Source organism: Anabrus simplex, chromosome 6 (genome assembly GCF_040414725.1).
Source record: "Anabrus simplex isolate iqAnaSimp1 chromosome 6, ASM4041472v1, whole genome shotgun sequence".
Lineage (NCBI taxonomy): Eukaryota > Metazoa > Arthropoda > Insecta > Orthoptera > Tettigoniidae > Anabrus > Anabrus simplex.
In genome coordinates, this window is record NC_090270.1 from 83405568 (window position 1) to 83419208 (window position 13641).

At 40.1% G+C, this 13641-nt stretch overlaps 1 protein-coding gene across 1 annotated transcript in view; it reads right to left on the bottom strand.

The window, feature by feature from the left end:
• Window positions 1-13641, bottom strand: part of LOC136875492 (sorting nexin-14) — a 137196-nt gene that overhangs the window by 36673 nt on the left and 86882 nt on the right. Inside the window, exon 14 of the mRNA XM_067149037.2 lies at window positions 8727-8980. Within this exon, the coding sequence (XP_067005138.2) occupies window positions 8727-8980 (254 nt within the window). The remainder of the gene's footprint in view (window positions 1-8726; window positions 8981-13641) is intronic.

Below are 13641 nucleotides of genomic sequence, written 5' to 3' on the forward strand. Positions count from 1 at the left end.
ACATCTTTAGGAGTTCAGGATTTTAGAAAAAAACTGGAATTGCCCAATTTTTATAAACTGTTCACCTCACAAACCACCTTCATTTTTCTAACTCTCAAATGAGGATTCTTTACATCTTTGCAGTTTAACACCTTAACATATAATGATTTTCCCAAACTTCAAAGGCCCCGGGTAAGTATCAGACATAACGACTGATGTAGCAGAATATATACAGATAAGAAAGGATTTCCACCTTATCAATACTGTTTAAGGTAGAAATCCTTTCTTATCTGTGTATGTGTAATCTGTCAATACAGACATGAAACTCATAAATCATGATGATGTAGCGGAAGTCCAGAAATCGTAAGCTGGACAGGAATTATTTGTAAATATGAGCATTACAAATATTGAGTGAATGATATGGAGATCACCAAGCCATTTGAGGACATGAATCGACAACATAAAATATTCAGGATTCATCTTAAATAATAGAAACCAAGTGAGTTGGCAACACGGTTCAGGTCATGTAGCTGTGACTTACACTTGTGAGATGAAAGATTCAAATCACACCATCGGAATTCTGAAAATTTCATGGATTCTGAATTTTTGTATCAGCTAAACACAGGCTGCACCTTAATTAAAACTAAGTCTGCTACCTTCCTAATTCTAGCCCTTTCCAAAACCAGTATCATCAAAAATCCTCTATGTGTTAATGTGACATTAAACCACTAGCAAATAATAATAAGAATAATGACACAATGTGTGGGTGAGATAACAGATAATCGTTCATGAACTATGAATATCTCTCTCTCTCTCTCGCACTCTTCTGTTAATGTTGACTCCCCTCTCAGAACAGAATATCAGTTGAAAACTCTATCCACAATACGTTGCTATCAGCAATCTATGACCCCTTCCACATTCATTATGCTGGAAACTTCCTGTATTGCAAAGACTTGTTACAAAAGGAAAACAGATCCTTTTGAGCTCTGAAACCCTGTCCCCCAACCAGAAGTTGCTCGCACACCTTAGGCTGCAATTCCTGTACATAAATTCATGCATTTGTGGTGCAACAACTCATTAGGACCTTGACCTGCCAAAATGACTGCTGCCCAGCTACGTGACCTGCAGATACTGGAGTGCCACATGGTCAGCATGTATTGCCGCATTGCTTGGCTTTTTTAACTGGTTCCACTGCCCCTTGTATTAGACAACTCTTCAGATGATTTCACGAGGATAAGTAAGTCCTGTTTCAATCCTCAGTCCAAAATTGGCCAGGAGTCAAACTTGGGGCCTCTGGGCAAGAGGCAGGCATTACTATACCTACACCACAGGTCTGGCATTGTACTGTATATACACTCAATGACTAAAAAATAGTTAAACTTTACAAAAGAGTGTTGGAAATAAAACTGTACATGTTGAAAGGATGTGTGACTGTATCGCAATGATTGCAATATCAGAAGAAATGGATGACAGAGTCAGCACTAAGGACATACTGCTTGTTCCATGCCTGTAAAATGTTGTACTTCCTAAGGCCTGGATACATGTGGGAATTCAGTTCAGAGGTCCCATCTACTCCTGAGGTAAGACAACCATGTGTATATAGAGTATTCAGCCCGAAGGCTAGTTTGATCCTCAACAGATCTTCCATCAGCTGTCAATGATGACCTAGGCATCACTGAAGATGTGTATTAGGGAAATGAAGAGTGAGGTAGTTCCCCGTTCCTTTCCTCACCAAGCCGGAAGTTGCTATTAGCCAACTGAAATGGATGTACTAACCCACCCTATGAGGGACATTTTCACACCATTCATAACAGGGACTGCTTGCATAAGGAATGGCATTACTAACATCGCTCATGTCCGGCCCCGCGGTGTACGGGGCAACGTGTCCGCCTGTCACCCGGCGGGCTCAGGTTCGATTCTCGGCTGGGTCAGGGGTTTTTAATTGTAAATGATTAATATCCCTGGCCTGGGGACTGGGTGTTTGTGTTGTCCTTAACGCTCCTTTCCTCACATTCAACACTCTACACTTCCACAATTACAACTACACGCAGGTTCATATCACATGGTGCAAGTAGTGGAAAAAGATCTACAGAGGTCTACGCCACAAACAAATATCATTAAAAAAAACACATTGCTCATACCTCCAGTCACTTTCATATTGCCAAAGTCAAGGATGAGACTGAGACAACTCAATGAAAGTAACAAGTTTGATTTAGCCCATAGCAGAAGACCAAGTGCACTGTAAACACTAGGTCACGCCAACAAAGGCATCCATAGCTGTAGTAATTACCCCTGGATATCATGCAGAGCAGCAATGGGTCAGAGTAGATGTCTGAAATGATCCCACAGCCGTTCCATCAGAATACTGTATTTCAATATGACGCAGGCAGTTCATAGACATATATACCTGTGTGGATGAGTGTCTCCTTGTTGGAAAACTGAGTCATTCATGGTGCTGTTTCATAAAGGGGTTACACATAAGATGCAGGACAACACTGATGTACCCCTGTGTTATCAGCATCCCCAAATCACTACCAGAATTCAAAAGGAACAAACAAGAGTCAAATCAACTCATACTCTTACATAATGGTTATCCATGGTAATATAAAACTGAGATTTATTGCTGAACACAATGTGATCCTTTTCGTCATAATTCATATCTCCCAGTTACGTACTTCTCCAAATGTAGCCATCTCTACTTTGGTGTTAACAGTAGCCTATGAATGGGACAATGAACCCATAGTCTTATTGATGCCAGTTACAGAGACATGAAATGGGATGTCACAGGATGTTGTAGAGAATTCAGTAATCATGTCCAGGTATCAGGCACAGATACCATGGTATAGTGTATGGTGTAATCTACCTTTGATGTCGGTCTTTTTTGACTGAATTCTTCATGATGTACTGTGTATGGGTATCCTCATGTAACATTTGATCTCACTATCATGACACTATGACACTTGAATGTCTGGCACGTCTGACAGTAGCATAACTCAGCCTCATGGTGGCTCATAATGGTCCCCTCCTATCACTCCATCAAGTGCTGATAATGCTATGCAATGTGTGTATGAGGCAGACTCCTTTGTTTAATGACCTTCCCTTACTGTGTTGCCAGAATGAATGACACTCAACACAAGTCTCATAACTTATTTACTGGTCGGCACTACAGTCCATGTAGGTCCTTGGCCTCCTTAATCACCTGCCTCCATTCGTCCCGGTCCTCGACTTTCCTCCTCCAGCATTTAACTCCCATCTTTCTAAGGTCATCCTCAACATCATCAATCCATCTCTTCCTGGGCCTTCCTCTCCTCCTTCTTCCTTCTGGTTTTCCTATAAAGACTTTTTTGACAGTACTGGTTTCTGCCATTCTCTGAACATGACCAGCCCACCAAATTCTTTCTGGCTTAATTTTAACAACAATATCTGGCTGGCCAAACAATCCTTGCAGCTCTGCAGTTGTCCTCATTCTTCATCCATCCTGATCTCTAACTGCTCCAAATACCTTTCTCAATATCTTCCTTTCCCACCTTAACAACCACTGTTCTCTAGTAAGTCATCATCCAACATTCTGAGCCATACATCACTATAGGTCTTAGTACTCATATGTATATTTTTATTTTAGTATTCCTAGAGACATTCTTGGATTTAAACATATTTTGCAAGGCGTAAAAGCATTGGTTCCCACTTGTTATCCTTTCCTGTATTTCCACATAGGTTTTATTGTCTGCAGTTATTATTGAGCCTAGATATTTGAAAGTTGTAACTCTCTGATACTCCTTCCCATGTATTCTCACTGTGGTCCTTTCTCTTGCTCTCTCTGTCTCTCCCATCTTCACATATTTTGTTTTATTTATATTCACTTCTAGCCCTAAGTCCCGTGCTTTCTCTTCTAACAAAGCATAGTTCTCTTCAAGAGCTCTTTCGTTTCGTGCAATAATTGCCACATCATCAGCATATGCTATCACTTGTACTAATCTGTTAAGGATGGTTCCCTCTGGGTTGATGGGTAGTTGGCGTATTACTTTTTCCAGTGCTAAATTGAATAGGAGTGTGGAGAGAACATCCCCCTCTCTCAGCCCCTTTTCAACCAAAAATGCCTCTGACAGATCCTTTTCCACTCTCACCTTGCATACTGTTGTTTTTAAGGTCATTTCTGTCAACCTAACCAATTTCCTTGGGATTCCAAACTCTCTCATAATTTTATAAATTTTGTCTCTATCTAGACTGTCATATGCCTGTTTAAAATCAACATACAGCTGGTGCATCTGCTTGTCATACTCATAAAACTTCTCCTGTAATTGTCGCAATATAAAAATCTGATCCAGTGTAGAGAGATTTTTTCTAAAACCTGCTTGGTAGTCCCCTAGCATCCTTTCCATCCATGGTTCCAGTCTTGAAGCTAATATCTTACTGAAAACCTTGTAAGTTCCATCCAGCAAAGTAATCCCTCGGTAATTTCCGCATACTACCTTATCTCCTTTCATATGTATTGGACATATTATGCCCAATGTCCAATACTTGGGCATTTCCTCCTTCACCCAAACCTCCTTTATCAACTCATGACCAGCCTTCTCTACTCCTTCACCCCCATATCATAACAGTTCTGTCTCCATCCCATCTTCACCTGGGGCTTTGTTATTCTTTAATGCTTTAATTGCTATCCTGACCTCTTCCAAATCTGGCTGCTCTATTAACTCTTCATTCAATTTTCCTTCTTCCCCATCATCACTGATGTTTTCCTCTTCTCTATCATCCTCATTATTTCCATTGAGTACCTCATAAAAATACTCCTGCCATCTTTCGAGCACTTTGCTTTTGTCACCGATGAGGTTTCCATTCTCCCTTAAAGAAAACAGCTCTTGGTTGAAATCCTCTCTTAAAATCTTTTGAACACTCATAAAACTTTCGTACCTCATTTCTATCCTTCATTTCATCCAGTTCTTCGATTCTTTGATTCTCTTTCTCTCAAAAGCTCTCTTTTTGGATCTACATATCTTATCGGCTCTTCTCCGCTTCTCTCTGTACTCTTCCACTGCTTGCCTTGTCCTCCTTTGAAGCATTCTTTTCCTAGCTTCAATCCTCTCTTGAATTATGGTTAAGCATTCTTCATCAAAGCATTCTGCTTTCTTTACACGTTCCTTCCTCCCCAAAGTATCATCTGCAACTTCATTGATAACTGTTCTCAGTATCTCCCACTTACTTTCCACTTCTCCTTTCTCCCATAACTCCTTTCTTATTTCCAAAGATTCTGCTATTTTCTTCTTGTACTTTTCTTGCAATACCTCATTTTTCAGACCCTCTACATTATGCTTTGTCTTTCTTCTTACTTTTTCCGTCCTTGACAAGTCTATTTTTTGTCTGTATTTTATTCTCACAAGATAATGGTCTGAATCAGCATCAACACGTCTAACACTTCTAACATCTATGATGTCTGATGCATGCCGCCTTTCTATGATAACATGATTTATTTGATTTCTTGTTACACCATCTGGTGATATCCATGTCTCCTTCTTTATGTTTTTCCGTGGGTGCCAAGTACTTTATCATTATCATTATCATCTGCTTCCCACTCGCAAAGTCTGTAAGTCTCAAACCATTATCATTACTGACGAACGTGCAAGGTTTCTTTCCCTAATTCCAATCTTTGCATTTAGATCTCCAAGGATCATTTTCATGTCATGTCTTTGAACTCTGTTAATTTCATCCTCCAATTTGGTGTAAAATGCATCTTTTTCCTCCTCTTCTGCTTTTTCTGTAGGGGCATACACACAAAACATTGTAACATTGAAGAACTTTGGTTGAAGTCTCAAAGAGCACATCCTATCATTGATTGCAGTAAAGTTAATCACGCTTTGCTTTACAGACTTTCGTATGAGGAATCCTGTGCCATTACTGCCTTCTCCTCCTCCATTGTACAACAGTATATGTTGACCAGACATTATCATCCCTTGCCCCTAACATCTTAGCTCCTGCAATGCTGCTATATTCACTCCATACTTATCCAGTCCATTCCTTAATTCCTTCAATTTGCCACGTCTCTTTAATGTCCTTATATTTCACGTTGCTACTATGATATCATTTTTCCTTCCCTTAAGCCATTTTTCTCGTCGGGTCGTCACCAAGTTATCCGCTTTTTCTGTACTATGCCTTTAGGCATCCTTAACATTTGTCTTTTTACAAGGTAGGGGAGTTAACCCTACGCCCAACCCTCAACCTGGAGGATCAGAGTATCACTCTTAGTCTGGATCATCACCTTAGACCTGTCCGGCTTGGGCCGAACACGCAAGCCTCCAAACATCCAGCAAAATGTATTTTGCCTTCTTCAAGGTGATGATACCTTCAGGAGGACAAGTCCCATAACACTATCTATTGCTATATTGTGGGGCACACTCATGCATAGATCATTACAGCTCTAATCATTTTCACATCATTGATGGCATGTATATGTACCAAATTACATCCAAATTGGATCATCCCTCTTGAATACTTTACTCATTTTGTCACTGACTGCATATTACATCCTTGAAGATGTCTTCCTTTTCTATATTATTGTTTTTTTAGATCTGCAATGACGGGATATGAAGACATGACAACTATCACTTCATGAAAATGCCTTACCTACTTCTTAAGTAATTTTTCTTATGGTTAAATAGCTGTTTGAGTGCAACCTGAATATAGTCTACAATTCTGTGCTGTATTTTGCAAGGTTAGTTCAGATAGCCACAAGGTAAAGTGATTAGTGGAGTGGCTTAGCTTCTGGATTTCCCCCCGGATGGTCAAGGTTCAAATTTAAGTGAAACCTAGGGTGGAATTTTCACCTGAAATATTACAAGGCATCAGGAAGGGTATCCAGCCTTAAGGCCCCAGTTAAAACACAACAATTTACTGGGCAAGTTGGCCGCGGTTAGGGACGCGCAGCTGTGAGCTTGCATCAGGGAGATAAAAGGTTCGAACCCACTGTCGGCAGCCCTGAAGATAGTTTTCCGTGGTTTCCCATTTTCACACCAGGCAAATGCTGGGGCTGTACCTTAACTAAGGCCACAGCCACTTCCTTCCTACTCCTAGCCCTTCGATATCCCATCGTTGCCATAAGACCTATCTGTGTCAGTGCGACATTAAAAAAAAAGTACAATTTAAATATAATGTTCACGAAAGAATCTAATTTGCTGGAATGAGATCAGTAGTCAATCATACAAGCTATATACATGAAATACAGCAGAAGGATGGTGGTAATTGTGGTTGTTGTTCAGAAGGAGGGATAAACTGCAAGGAAATGAACCCCATGAAATTTTTCATGTCTCCTCTTTGATTATTTTGAAATAATAATAATAATAATAATAATAATAATAATAATAATAATAATAATAATAATAATAATAATAATAATAATAATAATAATAATCATAATCATCATCAACAACAACAACAACAACAACAACAACAAAAGTAAAACAATCTTGGCCAAGATCAAACAGATCATCGTGGTCACAAATATTAGTATATTAGTAAAATATTATGTACACTTGTACAGGAGAATATGGAAAGGACATGACAGTGTCCCAAGGAATTTGGTATGGAAAACATTGACAGAGGCACAGATTGGGAATGAAACAATGCAGATGGTAATAGTATTGTACCAAAATTGCAAGAGCTGTGTTAAAACCAAAGTGGGTCAAAATGAATGGTTCAGAGTTGAGACAGGCTTAGGACTGGGGAAGTGTATTGTCTCCCTTACTCTTCATTATCATCATGGTTAGAATTCTACATATCAAGGAGAAGATGATGGGTGAGCAAGTAAAGTCTATGCTCTTTGTTGATGACATTGTAGTTTGGGGAGATAATGAAGAGGAAGTACAGACACAAGATGATTTATGGAATGAGGAGATAAGAAATTTTGGAATGAAGATTAGTACTGCGAAAAGTAAGACTTTGATCATGATAAGAGGTAACAGAAAATCCAAGGGAGTGATAAAAATAGGAAATGAACCTCTTGAAGTAGTGAAATTTTTTAATATTTGGGCAGCGTGATATCATAAGATGAAAATTTGGATGGAGAAATCGATTTAAGAATACAGCAGTCTGCAAGTTTCTACCAGTGTGTGAGAGACATTGTATGGAACAAAGATGTGCCTATGAAGTGCAAGCAGGTTTTATACTCATCCTATTATAAACCTATACTGACCTATGCTTCAGCAGCCTGGACATTAACTAAGCAGAACCAAAGTAAGATACAAGCAGCTGAAATGAGGTTCTTGAGGAGCATACAGGGAAAGACAAGACGAGATAGAATATGAAATGAGGAAATAAGGAGGAACATGGGAGTGTGTAAACTTCAAGAAGATACTGATATAGCAAAGCTAAAATGGTTTGAACACATGATGAGAATGCCATGAGAGAGAATACCAAAGAGAACATTCATGGATAGAGAGACTGGAAAGAGGCCTAGGGGACATCCTAGAACGAGATGGAGGAGCTCTGTTGTGGACTGTATTGCAAATAGAGGAGGCGATAGCAATAAAGTACTAGAAGAGAAAGGGTGGAAAGATCGAGTAAGGTGGAGGGCTTTGGTACACTACCCTACCCAGAGAGAACCTGGAAGAAGGAGAAGAAGAAGAAGAAGAAGAAGAAGAAGAAGAAGAAGAAGAAGAAGAAGAAGAAGAAGAAGAAGAAGAAGAGAAAAAATGATTTGCAAAACTTATTATGAACTCTCCAATGTAACTCAGAAGTTTGATAACAGTAATACATACCTTGGTCTAGTTTTTGCTCCTTCAGTGGAAGAGAGGAATGTATTAAGGAATGTATCTAAATGTTGACCTCGCTCTTTCCGAAGTTTCAGAGGCACAGATCGACGAATCATACGACCTAGACCTTCTGGCATAGCACCTGTGATGCCCCCAGTTGTTGATACGAATTCAGATGGTGACCGCAAGAATGAATGCAACAAGTCACTGCCACGTAGATTAGGTTTTTGAAGCAAACGTTGCAGAAATTCTTCAAAACACTTTAAAAAGAAAAGAAATACAAAGAAAGAACAAAATATGTATTTATTTTACACAGTCTATAAGGTCTGCAAGGGGGTTAAGAAGAAAAGGCAATCAACTTTTTAAAAAAATTGTTTTTTGTTTTATTTTTTTGTTCACGTTGCACCGACACAGATATATCTTATGGCGACGATGGGATAGGAAATGCCTAGGAAGTGGAAGGAAGCGGCCGTGGCCTTAATTAAGGTACAGCCCCGGCATTTGCCTGGTGTGAAAATGGGAAACCACGGAAAACCATCTTCAGGGCTGCCGACAGTGGGGCTCGAATCCACTATCTCCCGATTACTGGATACTGGCCTCGCTTAAGCGACTGCAGCTATCAAGCTCGGTTAACTTAAAATAAATAACAGGTGATTCCTGGGGGGGAAAATGCAGTGGTCCACAAACACTATTTTTAATATTTTAATCATTGCAGTAAGTCTGTTTACCAATATTTAATCATTTGCAAGATGGACTCTAAGTCTGTTCACCAGAACCTTTGTACACTGAAGTAAGTTTAACTTAAAGGCCATTTGCAAATTTAAAGTACATTATATGAGAATTTTTTAGAGAGTTTGATAAACAGCCTTTCATTCTTATGAGAGGAGCAAATTCCATGGAAAATTAACTAGTTGTGTGAACCTATTGTTGATTGTTGAAGGTTCAGAAAGTATTTAGTTCAAACAAACTAAAACCGTACAAAACTTCAGCTATATGCTCAGAATGTACCTCTGAATTTGCTGGGGACTGATGCTATTCTGCAAAGTCCAATAAAATGTCGATTATATGTTCTAATGCCTGGGAAGGGGTGAACGGTTGATCGGAAAAAAGAGAGGATGATGCGTAGTATCAATTTTTTAATGGACTTTAAACTACGTACCGAAATATACACTGATCAGCCAGAACATTATGACCACCTACCTAACAGCCGATATGTCCACCTTTGGCACGGATAACAGCGGCAACGCGTCTTGGCATGGAAGCAATGAGGCCTTGGTAGGTCGCTGGAGGGAGTTGGCACCACATCTGCACACAAAGTCACTAATTCCCGTAAATTCCGGGGAGGGAGGCGATGAGCTCTGACACCATGTTCAATCACATCCCAGATGTGTTCGATCGGGTTAAGATCTAGTGAGCTGAGGGCCACACATCAATTGCAACTTGCCACTGTGTGCCTCGAACCACTCCATCACACTCCTGGCCTTGTGGCATGGCGCATTACCTTGATGGAAAATGCCACTGCCACTGGGAAACATGACTGTCATGAAGGGGCGTACGCGGTCTGCAACCAGTGTACAATACTTCTCAGCCGTCATGGTACCTTGCATGAGCTCCACTGACCCATGGATGCCCATTTCAATGTTCCCCAGAGCATAAAATAGCCGCTACCAGCTTGTCTCCGTCCCGCAGTACAGGTGTCAAGGAGCTGTTCCCTTGGAAGACAACGGATTTGCACCCTCCCATCGGCTCAATGAAGAATGTATCGGGATTCATCAGACCATGCAACGCTCTGCCACTGTGCCAATGTCCAGTGATGATGGTCATGGGCCCATTTCATTCGTGGTTGCCGATGCTGTGGTGTTAACATTGGCACATACATAGGTCATCGGCTGCGGAGGTTCATCCTTAAAAGTGTTTGGTGCACTGTGTGTTCAGACACACTTGTACTCTGCCCAGCATTAAAGTCTGACGTTAGTTCAACCACAGTTCTCTGCCTATCCTGTTTTACCAGTCTGCCCAGCCTACGACATCCGACATCTGTAATGAGGGGTGGCCGCCCAACCCCTCAACGTTTAGACGTGGTTTCAACTTGGTTTTTTAACGCTTGTTGAAGACCCTCACCCCAGAACTCCTCGAACACCTGACAAGTCGTGCAGTTGCAAGTGATAAATATCATTATGGTTCCGTATTGAAGATTACTATACTTGTAGGATGCTAATTAATTTATTATTTAACCACCTATTCAATACATTATAGTCTTATACAATTAGGATTTGATCCTTATTATCTTATGAAATGTGAGACATGTTTCGCCTTTCATTGAAGGCATCTTCAGTCATTGTACCTCCTCATGGTTAAATCAGGCACCTGATTTATAATTAAAATATAATTATTAAGATTTATGTTACAAAAATTTGGTTAAGTTTATTTGCTCTTGGCCTCAAAAATGGTGGACACTGGCAGGATATCAATGTTTTACTTGGACTCGGTGGTGTGTGATGCCTGATGGGACAGTGAAGACAAAAGAGTGATGTGTAAAGGCGGTAGCCATGCGTATATATCATGTTTGTGTCACTGTGCAATAAATAGTATGTCCTATTTTTGTGGTTAATACTAGTTCGGTGAATTAGTCCCTTAACAAAACAATATGTTGACCTCAACGTGATAATAATGTGTAAAGTAAGAAAAGTTGCGACAGAATACGGTACGTAAGATTTCTTTTGTCAGTAAAAAATACGACACACGACCATGGAAAGATTAGTGAAACAACGTAAACCAATTCGGGCATTGTTTACAAAGGTGTATAACGAACTAATGTGAAGTTTAACTAGTGAAGTAGTTAAGCTAGAATCGGCACAGAAGATGCTGATGAAACTGGAGAGGTTATGTGCTGACCTTTCCCCACTAGGTGAAAAAAATTTTAGAACTAACATTAGAACAAGAGGATGATGTTTATAACCGTGAGTATTAGGCAACTGAAATATATAGAGACAATTTGGACGAAGTTAAAGATGATGAATTTATGTACTGAAAATATAGGCATAGTTAGAGAGCACAGATCGGATATTTCATCTACAGCTAAAAAGAATTTAAAACTACCTAAGTTGGAACTAGCCAAGTTTGGGGGGGTGGAAATAAAGGATTGGCTCAGATTCTGGAGCATGTTTAAAAGAATCCACGATGATTGTGATATAGAATCTGAAGGTAAATTTCAGTATCTGATCCAGTGCACCAAACCTGACAGTCGAGCCAGAGAACTGGTAAATAGCTTCCCTGCCACTGCCGAAAACTATCCGAAGGTTATAGAGTGTATGAAGGAACATTTTGGACGTGAAGATCTTTTGAGTGAGTATTACGTTAGGGAGCTTATTGTGTTAGTCATCCAGAATGTGTCCCATAAGAAAGATAAATCAGGGATAGCCGCTTTGTATGATACGCTAGAGAGCAAGTTAAGAGCATTAGAATCCATAGGTGTAACCAGGGATAAATATGGGTCAATGTTTTTCCCCCTCGTAGAATCATGCTTATCTGAAGATGTATTAAGGGTATGGCTCAGAAATCAATCATTAGGGAATGAAGATTTTATCAGTCCACATAAAGATAAACTGGAAACTCTTCTTAATTTCCTCAAACATGAAGTGAAGGGAGAAGAAAGGATTACCTTTGCACAGGCAGGTTTTGGTTTAGCCGATAGGAAAAAAAACAAGAGAAGGGAAAAGGGAAAATTTCTGAAGACACATCGCTACCAACTGCGAGTTCGTTGTTCTCTGCCAAATTTGATGACAAGAAGCAAAAGTGTGTGTTTTGCAGCAAACCACATGAGAGTAAGGAATGTCACCTTGCTCAATAAATGAGCTTGGAAGAAAAGCGTAACAAGCTAGCCAAAGAAAACTGTTCTTTTGCATGTCTGAAGTTAGGGCACAGAGCCAAGAATTGCTGCACACATTCGAGGCCCCTTGTGCACTAACCCTCATGTTGTTATTATGTGCCATAAACTAAATGTGAAAGGGGCTGAAGAGAAACTTGAACATAGAACTCGGGAAGGTGGGGAAAACCAGAGCAATATCTCCATGAACATTCAGAGTGCCACAAAAGAGGTGTTTCTTCAAACATTGTGTCATTGTGTATCAAGCTGACACATAAGGGGAAGCAGAAGAAGGTCCGAGCAATGATAAACAGTGGATCCCAGAGATCCTACATCTTGCAAAAGACAGCTGAGGAAATGGGGTACAAACCTTTGAAAACAGAGACGATGATTCATAAGTTGTTTGGAGGCGCTGAGATCTGTGAAGGAGACCACCATGTGTACAATGTAGAGGTGAGCAGCTGCGATGGTTCATATAGTACAATGTTGCAGTTAATTGACCAGAAGGTATTTTGTGGTAAAATTCCAAAGTTGAAGTTTGGGCCCTGGATGAAGGAGATGAGGGAGATATGGCTCTCAGATGTGGGAACTGATCCAGCTGACGTTGAAGTTCTTATAGGAGCTGATGTTGCTAGAAATATTTTGATGGATGAAATGCATAAGCTTGAATCAGGATTGGTAGCCGTTAGGACTGCGCTTGGCTGGACTGTGACAGGCAGACTGAAGGAAGGGGAGAGTGACACTCTAGCTCTATATACAACCTCACCTTGATAGCTGACTTATGGAACTTGTATACCATAGGCATATCTGATCCAGTGGAAAACAAATCGAGAGAAGAAATGGAAGGAAAGTTTGAGGAATACGGAAAGGTATTTTAGGAGTGGATAAATAAGGACAACATTGAAGAGGTTCCAGAGGAAGAAAACAAAGATCTGTGTTATTATTTACCACACCGAGGAATATTTAAAGACAAATATACCACTAAGGTGAGACCAGTTTTTGATGGTTCTTGCAAGTCAAAGGATACGCCTTCATTGAATGAGTGTCTCGAGAAAG